This window comes from Xenopus laevis, chromosome 4S, assembly GCF_017654675.1.
Source record: "Xenopus laevis strain J_2021 chromosome 4S, Xenopus_laevis_v10.1, whole genome shotgun sequence".
NCBI classification, from domain to species: Eukaryota; Metazoa; Chordata; class Amphibia; order Anura; family Pipidae; genus Xenopus; species Xenopus laevis.
The window spans coordinates 33,860,101-33,878,504 of NC_054378.1; the positions used below are offsets into that span (position 1 = coordinate 33,860,101).

General features: G+C 38.5%; 1 protein-coding gene across 2 annotated transcripts; it reads left to right on the forward strand.

Annotated features, from left to right (window-relative positions):
* Position 1: 1 nt before the first annotated feature.
* Positions 2-17,892, forward strand: cmc2.S (C-x(9)-C motif containing 2 S homeolog). 2 transcript variants are annotated; one of them, XM_018259252.2, is made up of 5 exons: positions 2-139; positions 7,097-7,197; positions 9,287-9,384; positions 11,149-11,220; positions 17,241-17,892. In XM_018259252.2, exons 3-5 carry the CDS (start codon positions 9,304-9,306, stop codon positions 17,325-17,327), a joined length of 240 nt encoding a protein of 79 aa, XP_018114741.1. In that variant the 5' UTR covers positions 2-139; positions 7,097-7,197; positions 9,287-9,303; the 3' UTR covers positions 17,328-17,892.
* Positions 17,893-18,404: the final 512 nt, after the last annotated feature.

Below are 18,404 nucleotides of genomic sequence, written 5' to 3' on the forward strand. Positions count from 1 at the left end.
GCTAGTGGCTGGTTATAGTCGCTAAGGATTGGCTGAGGTAGATGGGTAGGCGGATACAACCTTGAATAACAGCTTTCCAAGTGTTATGCATAGTGGCTGGCTTCTGAAGCCCCCCGAGCAAAGGCTCCCAGCCGCCCAGGTTTGTGCACTGATACTTGTGTGGGGGATGGGGAATTATGACATAGAACTGGCGCTGAGGTGCCGTGACGCTTAGGAATAACGTGTGGCTTATGACAGAGTTCACTATTTTTGCAAGGTCACGGGAGGCTACAGCCGTGTAGGTGCCTTCTGTTCTGTTAGACTCTTCAGTCTGCAACAGCTCTGCGTGTTCTCTTTTTAGGCACACACGCCACGGATCATTTAGGTGCCGCCTCAAGGACCTGTCCCCCCAATTAGCCTTGTTCTCTTTATCCAACCCAGGGTTAATTTACTACCTGACAAATTGGTAAAATGATGCTTAATGCCAGGACCGACTGAGAATTTAAATAGTCCCTGGCATTTCAGGTACACAGAGGCCCAATTAGCCCACCTAGAGGCCCAAACAGCCCCCACCAGCCCACTAAATACTGACTTTCTATGGGACCTTATAGCAGCCCCTCTGGCATTTGACAGAACCCACAGATTGCCAGTCCGGCCCTGCTTGATGCCTTGTTTGTTATTAATAATGGTGGTAAAATAAAAGATATAGGCTGCGCAGTAGGATTTTCAGGTTTGAGTTAACTTTTAGTATGATATTATGAAATAGAGAGTGATATTTTGAGACATTTTGCAGTTTGTTTTCATTATTTGTGGCTCTTGAGTTATTTAGATTTTTGTTCAGATGATCTCCCGTTGGCAATTTCAGCAATCTGGTTGCTAGGGTCCAAATTACCCTAGCAATAGCAACCATGCAGTGAATAAAAAGATGAGTAATACAATGTAGCAATACCAATAGATTTGTAGCCTTGTAGAACAGCTGCTTTATTAGATGGGGTCAGTGACCCCCATTTGAAGGCTGGAAAGAGTCAGAAGTAAAAGTAGATGGCAAATATTTAAAAAACTATAAAAAATTAAGACCAATTGAAAAGTTTCCTAGGTTTAGCATTCTATAGCATATTAAAAGTTTACTTAGCCTAGACAGCAAAACCGATCCTACCATATGCCTATAAGAGTATTGACTTTTTCATGTAATACAGTGCTTTCTTCTTTATATGGAACCTACAAATGTAATCAATGAAAAACAAGTACAGGTATGGGACCTGTTTACCAGAATGCTTGGGACCTGGGGTTTCCAGATAAAGGGGCCTTTCTGTAATTTCTATCTCCAAACCTTAAGTCTACTTAAAAATAATTTACCCATTAAATTTAGATGGGGTCAGTGACCCCCTTTTGAAAGCTAGAAAGAGTCCGGAGAAGATGGCAAATAAGTCATAAACTATAAAAAAAATAATAATGAAGACCGATTGAAAAGTTGCTTAAAATTGGTCATTCTATAACATACTAAAAGTTAACCTGAAGGTGAACCGCCCCTTTAATTATATCTTAGTTGGGATCAAGTACACAATACTCATAGTATTACAGAGAAAAAGGAAAGAATTTTTAACTATTAGAATTATTTGATTAAAATGGAGTCTATGGGAGACGGCCTTCCCATTATGTAGAGTTTTCTGGAGAACGTATTCCATACCTGTGCAACAATCTAAATATAGTTTGCATTTTTTATTTATAAAGTAGTGTAGTTCAATTTGGAATAATCAGTTCAAATATTTGTCCTGTATTGTACCACTCTATGGTGCTGGATATCCTAGTAGTGCTGTATGAAGTTCTACATAGACAGATACATAGTAGAAATGGAGGAGTGTGATGTTCAAGGAACAATAACTACTTTACATTTGCTTTTCCTTTTTGCACTTTCACTGCACTGGAGCAGTAATTATTAACCTGTGGGGAACATGCACAAAACCCCTTCAAGAACCTGACTGCTGTGGTGAGGTGGAATTTCTGGCCATTATCTGTATAGAACCATAGGCAGTGGAAATCAACAAGAACTTCAGGACAGCACCAACAAAATTCTTATATATTTAAAACGCCTTTATTCGTGCTTCACAGGGGCATCACGGCAACGTTTCAGGCCACATGGCCTTTTGTCAAGGCAGTGGTCCCATTAAAGACATTCATACTGTATGTCCTGACATTTAATTTTAAAGTGTAATGTTCTTGTCTGGCAGCTCAGTGATCCAGGAGCATTCTGAACTGTTACAATTTGCTACATTTAGTTGCTACAATTAGTTGATCCATTTCTCAGCAGTATCTGTGGAATATTAGCAACTATTGTATACATTCTAACAGCTGCCTCACAGATTCTGCTCAGCATGGCTAAAGAAAACAAATGTATCAACTAAATCTATCCATTTAGAACAGTTAGTTGGCGACCCCCCCCTCCCAGAGCCACTTTAGAAGGTGAAAAATAAAAATTTACACTTCAATATTAGAAAAACTGTCACAAATAGAAAATAGAAAGTAATTGGAAACCGTCTTTATTTCTGGTGAACTATCTGAAAGCAGCTGAAATGAAAAAAGTGTTTGAAGGTGAACAACCCCTGTAATTGCATTCTGTACAATGGTGCTTCGTATACATGGGCAACACACAGGCCCGGGTCTGTGGGTTATGGCATATGCCAAAAGGGACTGTGGTAAAATGACATAGACATAGTCACTATTTAGTGCTGGGGTCCCCAACATTTTCTACCCCTACTCCACATTTAAATGTAAAATAAGTTGGAGAGCAACATAATCAAGTAAGAATTCCTAGGGGTACAAAATATGGAATATTATTGATAATTGGTAGCCCCTATTTGGACTAGCAGCTACAGGAGGCTCTGTTTGGCAGTACATCTGTTTTTTTATGCAATTGAGGTAGAACTACATGGGCGACTTCGGTGTGTTTCCGGCTGATCCGACGCGCTGCGTCAAACCGGATGCAACGGAGAATAAGGTAAGCAATAGCAATGTTGGATGGTGTCGCAGCGTTCATCCGACACAACAGTACTGGCAGATTTTGCATCCGACGGTCTTGTCGTGTCAGATGAACGCTGCAACAAGATCCGACATTTGAATTTCTAACCATATTCTCCGTTGCATCTGATTTGATGCCTGCATTTAGGTGCAGCACGTTGGATCTGCTGGAAACGTGCCGAAGTTGCCCATGTAGTTCTACCCTGAAGCTTACCTCCAAGTCAGGAATTCCAAAATAGGCACCTACTTTGAGGCCACTGGGAGCAACATCCAAGGGGTGCTCACAAGCTACTGGTTCGGGATAACTGATTTAGTGGATTGGTGGGCTACTGTTCTTTTTTTGGGCCTCTGTGTACTTAAAATGCCAGGGTTTATTTTCAATCACGGCATGGCAGCACAGTCATTTTCTGCCTTGCAATGATGGGATGTACGTTTTACCTGTGTCTGTGCGAGTTTCCGCCAGGTACAGGTATGGGATCTGTTATCCGAAAACCCATTATTCAGAAAGGCTGTCTTTCATAGACCTAAATAATTCACATTTTTTTTAAATGACTTTTCCCTGTAATAATAAAACAGTACCTTGTACTTGATTCCATGTAAAATAAAAATATAACCAAACCTTACTGGTGACAAAAAAAATCCTATTGGGTTTAATTAATGTTTACATGATTCTTTAGTAGATTTAAGGTATGGTGAAATTAAAGAAAGATCCAGATCTTTGGAAAACCCCTGGTTCTGGGCACTCTGGTTGAATCCCACATACAGATGAAACATACAGACCGGTTAATTGGCGCCTTATAAAATTGGTTATACTGTCTCTGACTATGATAGGGACCTTAAAATTGAGCAGAGGCTGACGTATAATCATTGAGCATTTTGGCAAAACAATAACAGATATATCCTTGTCTCCCAGTATCATACAGCTGTCTCAGCACGGGATATTTTGTACAATAGCTATCTGGCATTGTCACCCTTTGTCAAGAGCACAATGTACACATATGTGTAATATTTGAAGGCCATTAAACCCATCCCCCAGTCTAAAATGAGTATTCTAGTATTATAGATAGAAACATGTTCATTCCACACAGTTCATCTGAGGCACTGTTTGTTAACCTTGGGTTGCAGAACTGTAACCCTCAAATTGCCTTGATTTGCTATTAAAGGATGCTGGGAGTAGCAGTCCAGAAAGGGTTTAAAGCACCAAGCATCCAGGTAATTTTAGATAAAACTCCTCCAATCCTATGTACACATGATATTATGTCCACACATAAGTAAGCACTATTAAAGGGCAACTATTCCCAAAACATTTTTTAAGGGACAATACAGTTATTGCAGTACAATTCTCCATTGAGGTCATCCTTTGCCTTTTTTCATTATTCTTGTGTCCCAGGTGTCTAATGGAACCTATCCAAGTTTAGTGCAAAATGTTCTGGGCACCCAGATGAAATTGCTGATCATAGATGAAGTTACCCAGGGCTACTTGTTGATAAAACTGAGCTAGATCAATCCATGTCAGTCATTTTTATTAAACAGGGCACATTGCATTAAAATAATTATGAATAAAAAATATTTTTATTATTGCATCAAATCTTGGGGTCTTCACCAGGGGAATATGCAGAAAATAAACTGCATTTGGATTGGAGGCTTTCAAGTAGTCTTTCACAGAGAGCACCCAGCCATTTTCATTACACTGTGGTGCCATTCCAGAATAATCACTTCATGCAATGCCAGTTGCAAGTGAAATACAAGGTTTTGAAATGTATTAAAAAATGGTTATAGATTTGCAGGAGGAGAGAGACAGTCTTCCTCTTTAAGCACTGGTAAGGCCTTGTTTATATTATGCAGTGCAGTTTTGGTCTCTACTGCTAGTACTGAGTTTAGGAAAACTATACCCCCCAAACAGTTTACATCATATTAAAGAATCTTACCAAACTGGAATTTACAATGGTGCTTGAAAGTGTGTGAACCCGATAAAATATTCTATATTTTTATATGAATGTGACCTAAAACATTATCTGATTTTAAACATGTACACAAAGAAAACCTAGTTAAACAAATGAAATAACTTTTTTTTATAATTGTTTGCGTATTTATTGAAACATAATATCCATTAAAGTTACTATATTATCACATTGTAAAGAAATAAGATATCTGAACAGTTAAGGTACAGCTGTGACATTGTGCCACCTAGTGGTCTCACTATATTATTGCTTCGTAACATCCCTATAGCCATTCAGGAACAGTTTATTTTCCAAAGATGAGTCCTATTTTAATGAGGACCTAACCTCAAGGCCCACTAGCTTCACAAATAGAGATGTTGAAATGAAAAATAGAAAGTGTTATAAAGATGATACCTTTATTGTCTAACTAATGTTTTAGTTCCTCAAGTTTTCTGAAAAGCTAATAAATGCATCACCTTTATATCCCTTTTGTTATTATCTATTTCAAAAGGCTTGCCCTTTTTTACTACACATGTTTATTTCTGAGTTCCAGATTTTGAGGTGCATTGTTCACTGCAGTAAGGGAGGTAGATGGAGCATCGGGGGAATCTAGCAGATGAATGGGTTTATAACTCAGCAGAGAATGTAGGGAGTGGAGTGAGGATAGGTGAAATAGTAAAGTGGCAGCCAGAGACTATTAGAAGGGATGACTGATTTGTGGAGAGAACATAGAGATAGTGGATGAGAAAATTTAGGACAGTACGATAAAAAGATGTTGGGCACCAAACTAAATGAGGCAGACTTAATTAAAAGTACATTAAAAGTATTAAAAGTAAAATTAAATAGTAAGATAAGTTGGGGGGGTATATCATCTGGGAGTATAGCACCTTCACTGGCCGCTGCCCCCCAGGTAAGTTTATTTGCATACACAGTCAGATTGGAATAACAATCCAGCATTCCAGTCCACTCCCATTCTCAAGCAGCTCTAATTCTCCCATTTGAAGGGTGCCAGGTGACTTTGGGGCAAATTCACTAAGATGCGAAGTTGCGCCAGGCGCAACGTCGCCGCACTTCGCCAGGGCTCCGCAAATTCACTAAAATCCGAAGTTGCGCACAGGGGTAGCGTAAGGTTGCGCTAGCGTTGATTCGCTATATAAAGCGAAGTTACGCTAGCGAAGGCTAATTTGCATACGGCGCGAAATTCAAATTTCAATGGAGGAACACGTATCTGCACTACAAATGCCTAGAAAACCTTCAAATCAGCAAATAAAATTTTTATTTTGCCCTACACATGTGCCCACTGTCTAGGTAAGTTCCCATGAGTCAGGAAATGTAGGGGGGAGGAAGGGGAGCCCCAAAAAATTTTCGACCTTTTTCAGCCTATCAGCCATCATGTAGAAAACACGCCAGCGTTTTTTGGGACTTAGAAAAAAAATTGACTTTTTTTTAAACAATCCCTATCTACTCTATTGCGCTTCGCCAGGTCTGAGGTGGCAAAGGAAGTCTAGCGTAAAAGGTAGCGTTCAGTACACTGCGCAAGTTAGTGAATTTGCGTAGTTTCGTCGCTAGCGAAAATTCGCCAGGCGTAAGGTTGCGAAGTAACACTAGCGAAACTACGCCAGCGTTCGTTAGTGAATTTGCGCAGTAGCGAAAATGCCAAACGCTAGTGAATTAACGCTAGCGTTCGGCGCTTCGCGGCTTAGTGAATTTGCCCCTTTGTGTCTACAGCAGGTGACCTTAATATTGGCGGTGGCTGTGGCTCACAAAATGGGCAAAAAAACGAAAACTGATGTCTGCTAGTGGGTGGGCTAGGTTCTTTTCAACCTATTCAGCAGAGCTCCTTTAGTGTGTGTGTAAATAATATTATGATTATTATTGAGGCAGGCTTCATAGGTGTGATTCCTGCAATCAATACAATCTAGCTGTCCATGTCTTGTGAATGAACACCCCGTGGTGAGTGTATCCCCAGAAACTACATGGAATTAAGACTAATTCTGCACCCTGTACTTATAGAGATTTAACTTAAGCTTCTTGCCATAAGACTTTGGCAGACAGGCAACATTGTACCTTTCCAGTGAAACCCAGTTTGTAGATGTGAAGTCTTCAAAACATGCAATGTTGTCATGTGGTTTGAAATACTGATTACCTTCTGCAAATGACAGGTCAAGTCTCATTACCATGACGTCTCAAGATGCAATGGCTTGGGGTGGAGCTCGTATCCTTCACGGCATGCTTTCTGTTTTTCTTGAAAAAAATTGTCCAGGTTTGTGGTTGTTTATGAATATATTCATTCTGTAAGTTTCAGTACAGGTATGGGATCCGGATCTGGAAATCCATTATCCAGAAAGCTCAGAATTACGGAAAATTTCCTATAGACTCCATTTTATCCAAATTTTAAAAAATTATTTTCTTTTTCTCTGTAATAATAAAACAGTACCTTGTATACAATCCAAACCAAGATATAATTAATCCTTATTGGAAGCAAAACCAGCCTATTGAGGTTATTAAATATTTACATGTTTTAGTAGACTTAGAGGTGGTTCACCTTTACATTAACTTTTAGTATGTTACAGAATGGTCAATTCTAAGCTTTTGGTCTTCATTATTTATTGTTTTATAGTTATTTTAATTATTTGCCTTATTCTCCCTCTTTCCAGCATTCAAATGGTGGGTCACTGACCCTATTTAAAAACAAATGCTCTGTAAGGCTACAAATTTATTGTTATTGCTACTTTGTAGCGTATTTATCAATAGGTGTACATTGAGAGTTCACCATATGAGACACGCACTTCTAAAAATCCCATAGGAATAAATAGAAAATGGGTGCAGTTTTCTGTGGTGAGCTTATTTATCAAAATTTGGATTTGTGTAATTTCCTAGGTCTTTTGAATAAACTAACAATTTAAAAATACACATTAAAAAAACCTGAATGAATACATTTGTGGGAAAACAAACTCGTCATTTTTAGTGTGTTTACAAGTTAAAAACATTTTTTGAATAAGTCCAACTAAATAGATACAAGTATTGGACCTGTTATCCTGTGCTCCAGACCTGGGGTTTCCCGTATAAGGGATCTCTCTGTAATTTGGATCTCCATACCTTTAAGTCTACTGAAAAATTATTTAATCATTAATTAAACCCAACAGGATATCTTTGCCTCGAATAAGGATTAATTATATCTTAGTTGGGATCAAGTACAAGCTACTGTTTGATTACAGAGATAAGAACATTTTTAAAAACTTGAATTATTTGATTAAAATAGAGTCTATGGGAGACCGCCTTGCCGTCTCTGTCTGGATAACTGGTTTCTGGATAGCAGATTGACACATTGACATCTACATGACGTTGCAAGCTTTTAGATGCCAAAGTTTTTCACTTAATATATATTGAGAAATCTTGATTTTTAGCTGGGAAAAATGACAAACTTTGATAAATAACCCACTTACATTGTTGTTCTTCCTATTCAGTCAAAAATGCCAGAACTGTGTGGCTTCCTAAAAGCACAACCACAAATGTAACTCTTCTTATAACCTGTAATGAGAATTATACAGGTATGGGATTTGTTATGTGGAAACACATTATCCAGAAAGCTCTGAATTACGGAATGATCATCTCCCATAGACTCCATTATAATGAAATAATCCAGATTTTTAAAATCGATTTCCTTTTTCTCTGTAATAATAAAACAGTACCTTGTACTTGATCCAAACTAAGATATAATTAATCCTCATTGGAGGCAAAGCCAGTCTATTGGGTTTATTTAATGTTTACATGACTTTCTAGAACAGTGATCCCCAACCAGTAGCTCGTGAGCAACATGTTGCTCCCCAACCCCTTGGATGTTGCTCCCAGTGGCCTCAAAGCAGGTGATTATTTTTTAATTCCAGGCTTGGAGGCAAGTTTTGGTTGCATTAAAACCAGGTGTACTACCAAACAGAGACTAAATGTAGGCTGACAATCCACATAGGGGCAACTAAATGGCCAATCACAGCCCTTATTTGGCACCAAAGAATATTTTTCATGCTAGTGTTGCTCCCTAACTCCTTTTACTTCTGTATGTTGCTCATGGATTCAAAAGGTTGGGGATCCCTGTTCTAGAAGAATAAAGGTATGAAGGTCTAAATTACAGAAATATCCATTATCCGGAAAACCCCAGGTCCTGAGCATTCTGGATAACAGGTCCCATACCTGTATGTGTTACCCTAAATTAAGCAAAATCATATTGAAACGTGTGGGGCTCTTTCATAGAAAATGTGACTGTTAGATGTTATTAGACTTTATTGGAATGTGAACAAACCATGACAAAGTTTCAAGTATTTTGTCTAATTTTGGAATTATGCTTAACTATACAGTTACTCCTTAATATAAGATGCACCCAGACTTGTCATCGCACCTGCACACAGAGGAATGCAATGTGGCAATAAACTTTCTGAAGCAGTGTCACAATGAGGTAAGTACTCTTAGGGGACCGACTCCGTTACTTTGACTCTTTAAATACACATACAATTTATATTTTGTGTAGAAAAAGGATGGAGATTTTAGGAAAATTGGTAAAATTCAGTTTCGTAAGGTGAAAGCTGTGAATTGAGAGAAAAATCATAACCTTGTTGATAAATGCAAGGTTATGCACTTTAGTAAAAATAATATAAATGCAAGTTATACACTAAATGGCAGTGTGTTGGGAGTTTCCTTAACTGAGAAGGAACTTGGGGTTTTTGTAGTTGTCTAATTCTGGGCTGCGTCATTCTGTGGCCACTAAAGCAAATAAAGTTCAGTCTCTCAAGGGATGAAAACGTAATTATGCCTCTTTATAGGTCTCTGGTGAGGCCTCATCTGGAGTATGCAGTGCAGTTTTGGACTCCAGTCCTTAAGAGGGATATAAATGAGCTGAAGAGACATGTAACTAGACCAGGGGTCAGCAATCTTTGTGCAAAACATAACGCAATTTATAAACTTTTAAAAGTTTTAATCTTTTTTTAATTTTAACTGTTAAAACAACAGAATACAACAAACAAAAGAGCAGTGTGTATGTGTCGGCCTACTTTGAAATAAATTAAAAACTGAATAGCCCTTTTAAATACTAATGTTCTGATCTGTTTAAAGGCGAGGGCTATAGACATCATTAAAATATGCGTCACATCACATCACACCTGCTTTAGCTGGATTCTGGAGGCTTCTTGAGTGTGTGACCGCTGTAAGGACCATGATGAATCATCTTGCAGTCACTCCTGGGACGTCTATACAGCCTTAGCACCTGCTGGCGGCTTCCTGAGCCATTCCATTAGCTTACTGCGGTTGCACACCCAGCAGGTGCGAGGGCTGTATAGATGACATGACAGACAAAGCCACAAGACCGAGCCGCAGCAAGCAGGATGAAGAGCCGCAGGTTGCCTACCCCTGAACTAGACTGATTAGAGGGATGGAAGACCTCAATTATGAGGGAAGACTTTCAAGGTTGGGGTTGTTTTCTCTGGAAAAAAGGCGCTTGCGAGGGGACATGATTACACTTTACAAGTACATTAGAGGACATTATAGACCAATAGCAGGGGACCTTTTTATCCATAAAGTGGATCACCGTACCAGAGGCCACCCCTCCAGACTAGAAGAAAAGAACTTTAATTTGAAGCAGCGTAGGTGGTTCTTCACAGTGAGGTTGTGGAATGCACTGCCGGGTGATGTTTTGATGGCTGATTCATTTAATGCCTTTAAGAGTGGCTTGGATGATTTTTTTTTTTTTTTTTTGACAAGCATAATATCCATGGCTATTGTGATACTAAAATCTATAGTTAGTGTATGAGTATATATAGTTTATGTGAGTGTATGGAGGCGTCAGTGTTTGTATGGATGGATGCTGGGTTTCATTTGGAGGGGTTGAACTTGATGGTCTTTTTTTCAACCCGATCTACTGTATACGTAACACCAGTCATGGAAAATCAAAATATTTCTTTGCACTGAATCTGTCTGCAGTCTAGAAGCACTCTGTAATTGGACTTTATTCAGAAACCACAAATGTAAATATTTTACAGCTCTTCTGTTTCTTCTTAGTATTTCCCAGCTATGTGGTTGCTGAGGTCCCATTAACCATAGCAACCAGACAGTGGTTTGGAAGTTAAAAAAAAAAACCTGAAGACACAGTAAAAAGTTCTAAGAACAGTCTAATTATGACATACTAGAGATTTGTGCACTGATAACATGGTTTCTCCTGCCTTCTCAGAATCGCTTTCTGAAGTATTTTGGTCAGTGTAATGACTTTGATCGAGAGATGAGGAAGTGTTTGAAGAAAGAGGTGAGTGGGTTTTATTTTTTTGTGGGGGAAAAACATTTGTTTTGTCAAAAGTGATTGGAGTTTAGTTTTATGTTGCTCTAAAGACCTGCTAATGGCATACAGGGATACAGACCGTTAATCTTACATAGTGAAAGTAACAAATATTTCTAATTAGTTGTTTTTTTTTTTTGTCTAAACTTACTGGTCCCCCAGAAAGCACTTCCAACACTAGAGGGTAAATATTCACCTATGGTTAGATTAATTTAATATATAGCACTTTTGCTGAAAATGTCTTCCCTGCTTTACATAAAGATGATCAGGGGTTGGCCATGATTACGATCTGTGTTATGATTATTTTTAGGACCACCCTTCCTGTCAGTGCAGACATTGGAGGTATTAGTGCTCCTTAATTGCTGGAGACAGGACAAAAGAGTCTTTTTGGCTCCTACTCCTCATAGTGCAGGTGCCACCTACTTCCTTCAGTTTTCTTTTTCCCAGACTAGGAGGTGAGGGCAGCATGGCTTCCTCAGTGCCAAAGAGGAGTGAATTGTACATTGACATTACATTGACTTTACACAGTAAGGTTCCAGTCAATTATATGAAGCCAAATCACATTCCACCACAAACTGTTAATCATGCTAAATATAGGTATGCAGCATTCAAGTCTAAAATGGCGTTTAATGAAGTGATACAGTCATATGAAAGTTTGGGAACTCCTCTCAGCCTGCATAATTTACTGTACTGGGGTGTTTTCTGAACAAAGATACAGTATGTGCAAAATGTAACCATGCACTCCACTGACACTTAAAAAAAAAAAAATAATACACACATATATATATATATATATATATATATATATATATATATATATATATATATATATATATATATATATATATATATATATATATATATATATACACTCGCACTTACTGAAACCTGGCTTTCTCTACTGACACTGCTTCACCTGCTGCCCTGTCCTATGGGGGCCTACACCTTACTCAAACTCCCAGGCCTGGAAACAAACCTGGGGTGGGGTAGGATTGCTTCTCTCTCCCCGCTGTACTTTTAAAGTTCTTCCACCTGTTCCTCCCTTTCATTCTCCTCATTTGAGGCTCACTGCATTAGGCTCGTTTCTCCTGTTTCACTTTGCATTGCTGTCATATATCGACCTCCTGGACCAACCATGCAATTTTTGGACAACTTTGCTGCCTGGCTTCCAAACTTTCTTTCATCTAACATGCCATCCATCATATGAGGTGACTTTAATATACCCATTACAACATTAACAACCCCTGTCTCTAAACTCATTTCGCTAACCTCCTCCCTAGGCTTATATTGTGCTCATACTCCCCCACTCCAATGGCAATGCTCTGGATCTCATATTTACCAGACTCTGTTCAACCACCAATTTTACAAATTCACCGTTTCCCAGTGCCCTACCCAAAAACCTTAGACCAGAGGCCCACTTTCAGTACTATTATTCTTCCTCCCCTCAACCTTTATTGTTCTAATCTCTATTCTTTACATACTATAAACTATTATTTTATCAATTTAGCTTCATAGGAATCGGGAATGGTCATGAAATAGGCCAAATGTTTAACAGCATGAGGGCCCACTGACACCTGGGCCCACGGGAGTTTTCCTGATAGACCAGTCTGACACTGCCATTTCCCCTCTCTGATCACAACATGCTCACATTTCAATTCTCACTAACTCCCTCCTCACTCCCTGCTACTCCCCAAACACGTACCTACTTTGACTTGCAAGCTCTAGATGTGTCGCATCTCTCTTCTTCCTTTGACTCTCTTCGTTCTAATATCTCGGCCATCTCTTGTCCTAATGTGGCTACCTCTGTCTACTACAGCACTCTCACCACTGCCCTTAATGAGCTTGCTCCTGCAAAAACTAAACACATGCATGCAGCGTCTACATCTGACAGTCATGTCTGATGCACACTGAGACATTGGACATTCCTACAACTAACCTTATCTTCGTCGCATCCAACTGGACGCCAGCGCGTCGTCGGATCAGACCTAAATCGACCCATGTAGTTCTACCCTAACACCAGACTTTCCCAAGCCCAACAAACATACTTTACTCATTAACTCCCTTTCTAAAAAACCGGCACAACTTTTCTCCACCTTCTTTCCCTTTCTCCACCCCCTCCATTGACATCTGTCTCTGCTCAAGATATTGCTGAGCACTTCAAAAACAAAATTGTCACTATCAGAAGGGACATTACACTATTCAACCCCCCTTGACTTCCATCACCCTCCCTTCACACTCCCCAGTCTCTGCTGTGCTCCTTTGCCCCTGTTACTGATGAGGAAGTCTCAAAACTGTTGGCTTCTTCTCAACTTACCACCTGCCCGCTTGATCCTATTCCTTCAAAACTTCTCCACAATGCCAATCCCTGTCTAATCAAAGCCTTAAAGGGATACTGTCATGGGGAAAAAAATTTTTTTTTCAAAATGAATCAGTTAATAGTGCTGCTCCAGCAGAATTCTGCACTGAAATCCATTTCTCAAAAGAGCAAACAGATTTTTTTTTATATTCAATTTTGAAATCTGAGATGGGGCTAGACATATTGTCAATTTCCCAGCTGCCCCAAGTCATGTGACTTGTGCTCTGATAAACTTTAATCAATCTTTACTGCAAGTTGGAGTGATATCACCCCTTCCTTTTCCCCCCCAGCAGCCAAACAAAAGAACAATGGGAAGGTAACCAGATAACAGCTCCCTAACACAAGATAACAGCTTCCTGGTAGATCTAAGAACAACACTCAATAGTAAAAACCCATGTCTCACTGAGACACCTTCAGTTACATTGAGAAGGAAAAGCAGCAGCCTGCCAGAAAGCATTTCTCTCCTAAAGTGCAGGCACAAGTCACATGACAAGGGGCAGCTGGGAAATTGACAATACGTCTAGCCCCATGTCAGATTTCAAAATTGAATATAATAAAATCTTTCTTCTCTTTTGAGAAATGGATTTCAGTGCAGAATTCTGCTGGAGTAGCACTATTAACTGGTGCGTTTTGGAAAAAAAAAACATGTTTTTCTATGACAGTATAACTTTAACTCATCTATTTAATCTCTCGCTCTAAACAGGAATCTCTCATTCTCAACTAAAACATGCTCTTGTCACCTCCTCTCTGCCTTTGGCCTCTTGTTTTTATATGGTCATGAAACTCCCCTGTAACTTATAATATCCTTATAATTTACAAAATGGGGTACTTTATTCACTATATATACTCATATCCGATTATGCATTGTCCCATATACTGTATTAATTAAAATACATATGCCATTGGGAATATACTGTATTTAGTGAAGCAGTATGAAATTAAATCAAATGTGAAAAACTGTCAGTGCAAAAATGTGGTAATTTTTTTATTTTGCTAATTTGAATGCATGCAACTGGCCACAACTAATTGGTTGGATTAGCTCGTTAAGCCTTGAACTTCATAGGCAGGTGTGTCCAATCATGAGAAAAGGTATTCAATGAGATACTGACATCAGAAAATAATTTTGTATCTGTCATAACATTATTTTTGAATGCTATTTATAATGTTGCCATAAAAGTATTTGTGTGATGCTTTTACATTACCTTTCTTACCCCCGTGTTCCTCTAGTAGGGGGCTGCCATATTTGTGCATCAGTAGTCCGTTAGCATGAGAAACTCTAACTGACAGACTGAGAAGAGTCAGGTTGGCAAAACAGTCAGGTTTAGGAACTTCAAGTAGCAATTACTTACAAAATCAGAACTATCAGTGAAAAACGATTAAGATGACTCATAGGCAACTTTTAATGTAGATTAATATTTTGAAAAGAAAATTTTCAGTGTCCGTATTTAAAGTGGCCAATTGCAAGTTGTGCCTCTGTTTGACTCTCCTCTGAAGAGTGACAGCAAGGGATCCTCAAAGCAACTCTCAAAAGATCTGAAAACAAAGATTGTTCAATATCATGGTTTAGTGGAAGGCTACAAAAAGCTATCTCAGAGGTTCAAACTGTCAGTTTGAACTGTAAGAAATGTAATCAGGAAATGGAAGGACACAGGCACAGTTGTTGTAAAACCCAGGTCTGGCAGGCCAAGAAAAATTCAGGAGCGGCATATGCAGAGGATTGTAAGAATGGTTACCTACAAATTATTCTCTATTCCTGGTGGGGAATCCATACAACTGATTCCTGTAAATCCCAAGCTGAACCAGGGGGACTTGCCCCGGTTCCAAAGGCAGTTACAGTACAAAAAAATATATATCAAAGATATATGTCCCAAGGCTCAATTATAGTAGAAATAAAAAATATTTATTAAAGTTCACATTAAAAATTTTTAATGTGAACTTTAATAAATATTATTTATTTTTACTATAATTGAGCCTTGGGACATATATCTTTGATATATATATTTTTTGTAATGGTTGCATACAACCCAAAGATCACCTCCAAATACCTGCAAGAACATCTTGCTGCAGATGGTATATCTGTACATCATTCTACAATTCAGCACAATTTGCACAAAGAACATCTGTATGGCAGGGTGATGAGAAAGAAGCCCACCAAAAACAGTCACTTTGCCACAGTCATTTTGGAACAAAGTTATTTGGTCATAATAAAAAGTACTTTGCATGGTGGAAGAAGAACACTGCATTCCCAGAAAAACACCTGTTACCTACTGTCAAATTTGGTGGAGGTTCCATCATGCTGTGGGGCTGTATGGCTAGTTCAGGGACTGGGACCCTTGTTAAAGTCGAGGGTTGGATTAATTTAACCCAATATCAACAAATTCTTCAGGATAATGTTCAAACATCAGTAACAAGGTTAAAGTTAGGCTTGGATATTCCAACAAGACAATGACCCTAAACACACTTGGAAATCTACAAAGACATTTATGCAGAGGGAGAAGTACAATATTCTGGAATGGCCGTCACAGTCCCCCGACTTGAATATCAATGAAAATCTATAGGATGATTTGAAGCGGACTCTCCATGCTCGGCAGACATCAAGGTTAACTGAACTGGAGAGACTTTGTATGGATGAAAGAAAAATACCGCCATCCAGAATCCAGACACTCATCAAAGGCTATAGGAGGCGTCTAGAGACATTTGCAAAAGGAGGCTCAACTAAGTATTGATATAATATCTCTGTTGGGGTGCCCAAATTTATGCACATGTTTGTTTGTTGTGATGCATATTGTATATTTTCTGTTAATCCAATAAACTTTGTCACTGCTGAAATACTACTGTTTCCATAAGGCATATATTAAAAGGAAGATTCTACTTTGAAAGCTCAGCCAATGATAAACAAAACTCCAAAGAATTAAGAGGGGTTCCCAAACTTTTTCATATGACTGTATATGCTTATTACCCTCCAAACTGCAGCTTTGCGCCATAATATAGAAATAACTGTTGTACACCATGCCGACTGCATCTATCCGGAGCCTATAGATGTGTTGAGTAAGCATGGGCAGATCCAGGGTCTATACTGGAAGTTCTGAGACTTTTGTGCCTTGCCTTGTTAATTTTTGTTCACATTGCAAACATATGTCTTTTGTATGTCTTTACTGGGTGGATCCAAATTTTAGCACACATTACTCTATAGCTTCTTGCTAGCAAAAGATTCATATGGGAGTATAACCAAATACCAAGGCAACAGTTCTTAGCATTGCAATACAGATATAACCGAGCTGCTTGCAGAGTTAAGTAAAAGGAGCACACCAATAAATCATTTAATATTTTATAAAAACTTAGGAAAATAAGGTCAAATTGTGAAATAGGTGTAATTAAACTCCCACCCAAGTGTTACGAAAATGATGTTATGTTGTGTAAAAATAAGACAATGCCAATTATAACAGACGTCAGTATTGTCTTATTTTTACTGTGTAGTATAAAGTTTATTTACATAAAAAAGGTTCAAAACTTTGGTTTACTGTCCACTTATTTTCCCTTAAAGGACAATGCAAGTTAAAAAAAAAACATTGAAAATTTTGCTGTAGTTGCATGTCATGTTAAGACTTCACCTGAGTTTCTTTTTTTTCCCCAGTATGAGGACAGAAGAGCTAAAAGCCGTGCCAAATCAGAGAACATGAAACAGAGGCTTCTAAATGCTGAGAAAGAAGCCGACAATTGAAGACTTTTGGAAGAGTCACAACATGTGGACACTTGCCAAGCCTTCAGGCGGCATTTACCTCCGAGACATCGGCTGTTAATAACTTGTTTTTAATGACCTGTTACTATAGAAAGTTTACTCTCTTAATTGAAAGTTCATTTCTTATATATAAAAGTCAGTCACATTTATTGTTCTTATAAAAAAGTAAGAATTTCATTTACTGGAACAGCACATCTGGAATTAAAGAGAACACAGTCAAACACATTCTACACAAGGTCATGTCCCAGACTGACTTTTGGCACCAGTCTTTGCTTTTAGCACAATGGTCTTTACATCTGAAAGGGAGGAAGACCTGACCTTTCTCTCCACACTGATTTGCAGAACACAACCGAATTGGATAGATACAATAGTAGAGCAGGGGGTGTCAAACTTGTGCTACTGCAATTCATTTTAAGTAAAATTCCCAGCATCCTTAGCCAGCTAACAGATTGACTTGCAGAATAACCTGTGAACATGTATCATAGATCATTCTCAGAATACGTTTGACTGATTTACAAATGCTAAATAAACTTGCAATTGGCTTTTATTTTAAGGTCTTAATTGTTTGACTATGTTCTAAATGCATGTTTATTAAGAGTCTCACCTGGATGTTTGAATCTATTAAAGCAATACATGAGTTAAACATGTAAACCTAGGCCATCTGTGGAGTTGATATTAGTTGTCAATTTTATACAGCAGATCATCAAATGAAGGTGATGTTAACAATATTGATGTAGCTCTTGTGCTATATTCTCAATGGCGCATGTATTTTAATTAATATATGGGGCAATGCATAATCGGATATGAGTATATATAGTGAATAAAGTACCCCATTTTTTAAATTATAAGGATATTATAGGTTACGGAGGAGTTTCATGACCATATAAAAACACAAGGCCGAAGGCAGAGAGGAGGTGACAAGAGCATGGTTTAGTTGAGAATGAGAGATTCCTGTTTAGAGCGAGAGATTAAATAGATGAGTTAAAGGTATACTGTCATGGAAAAAGATGTTTTTTTCAAAACGCACCAGTTAATAGTGCTACTCCAGCAGAATTCTGC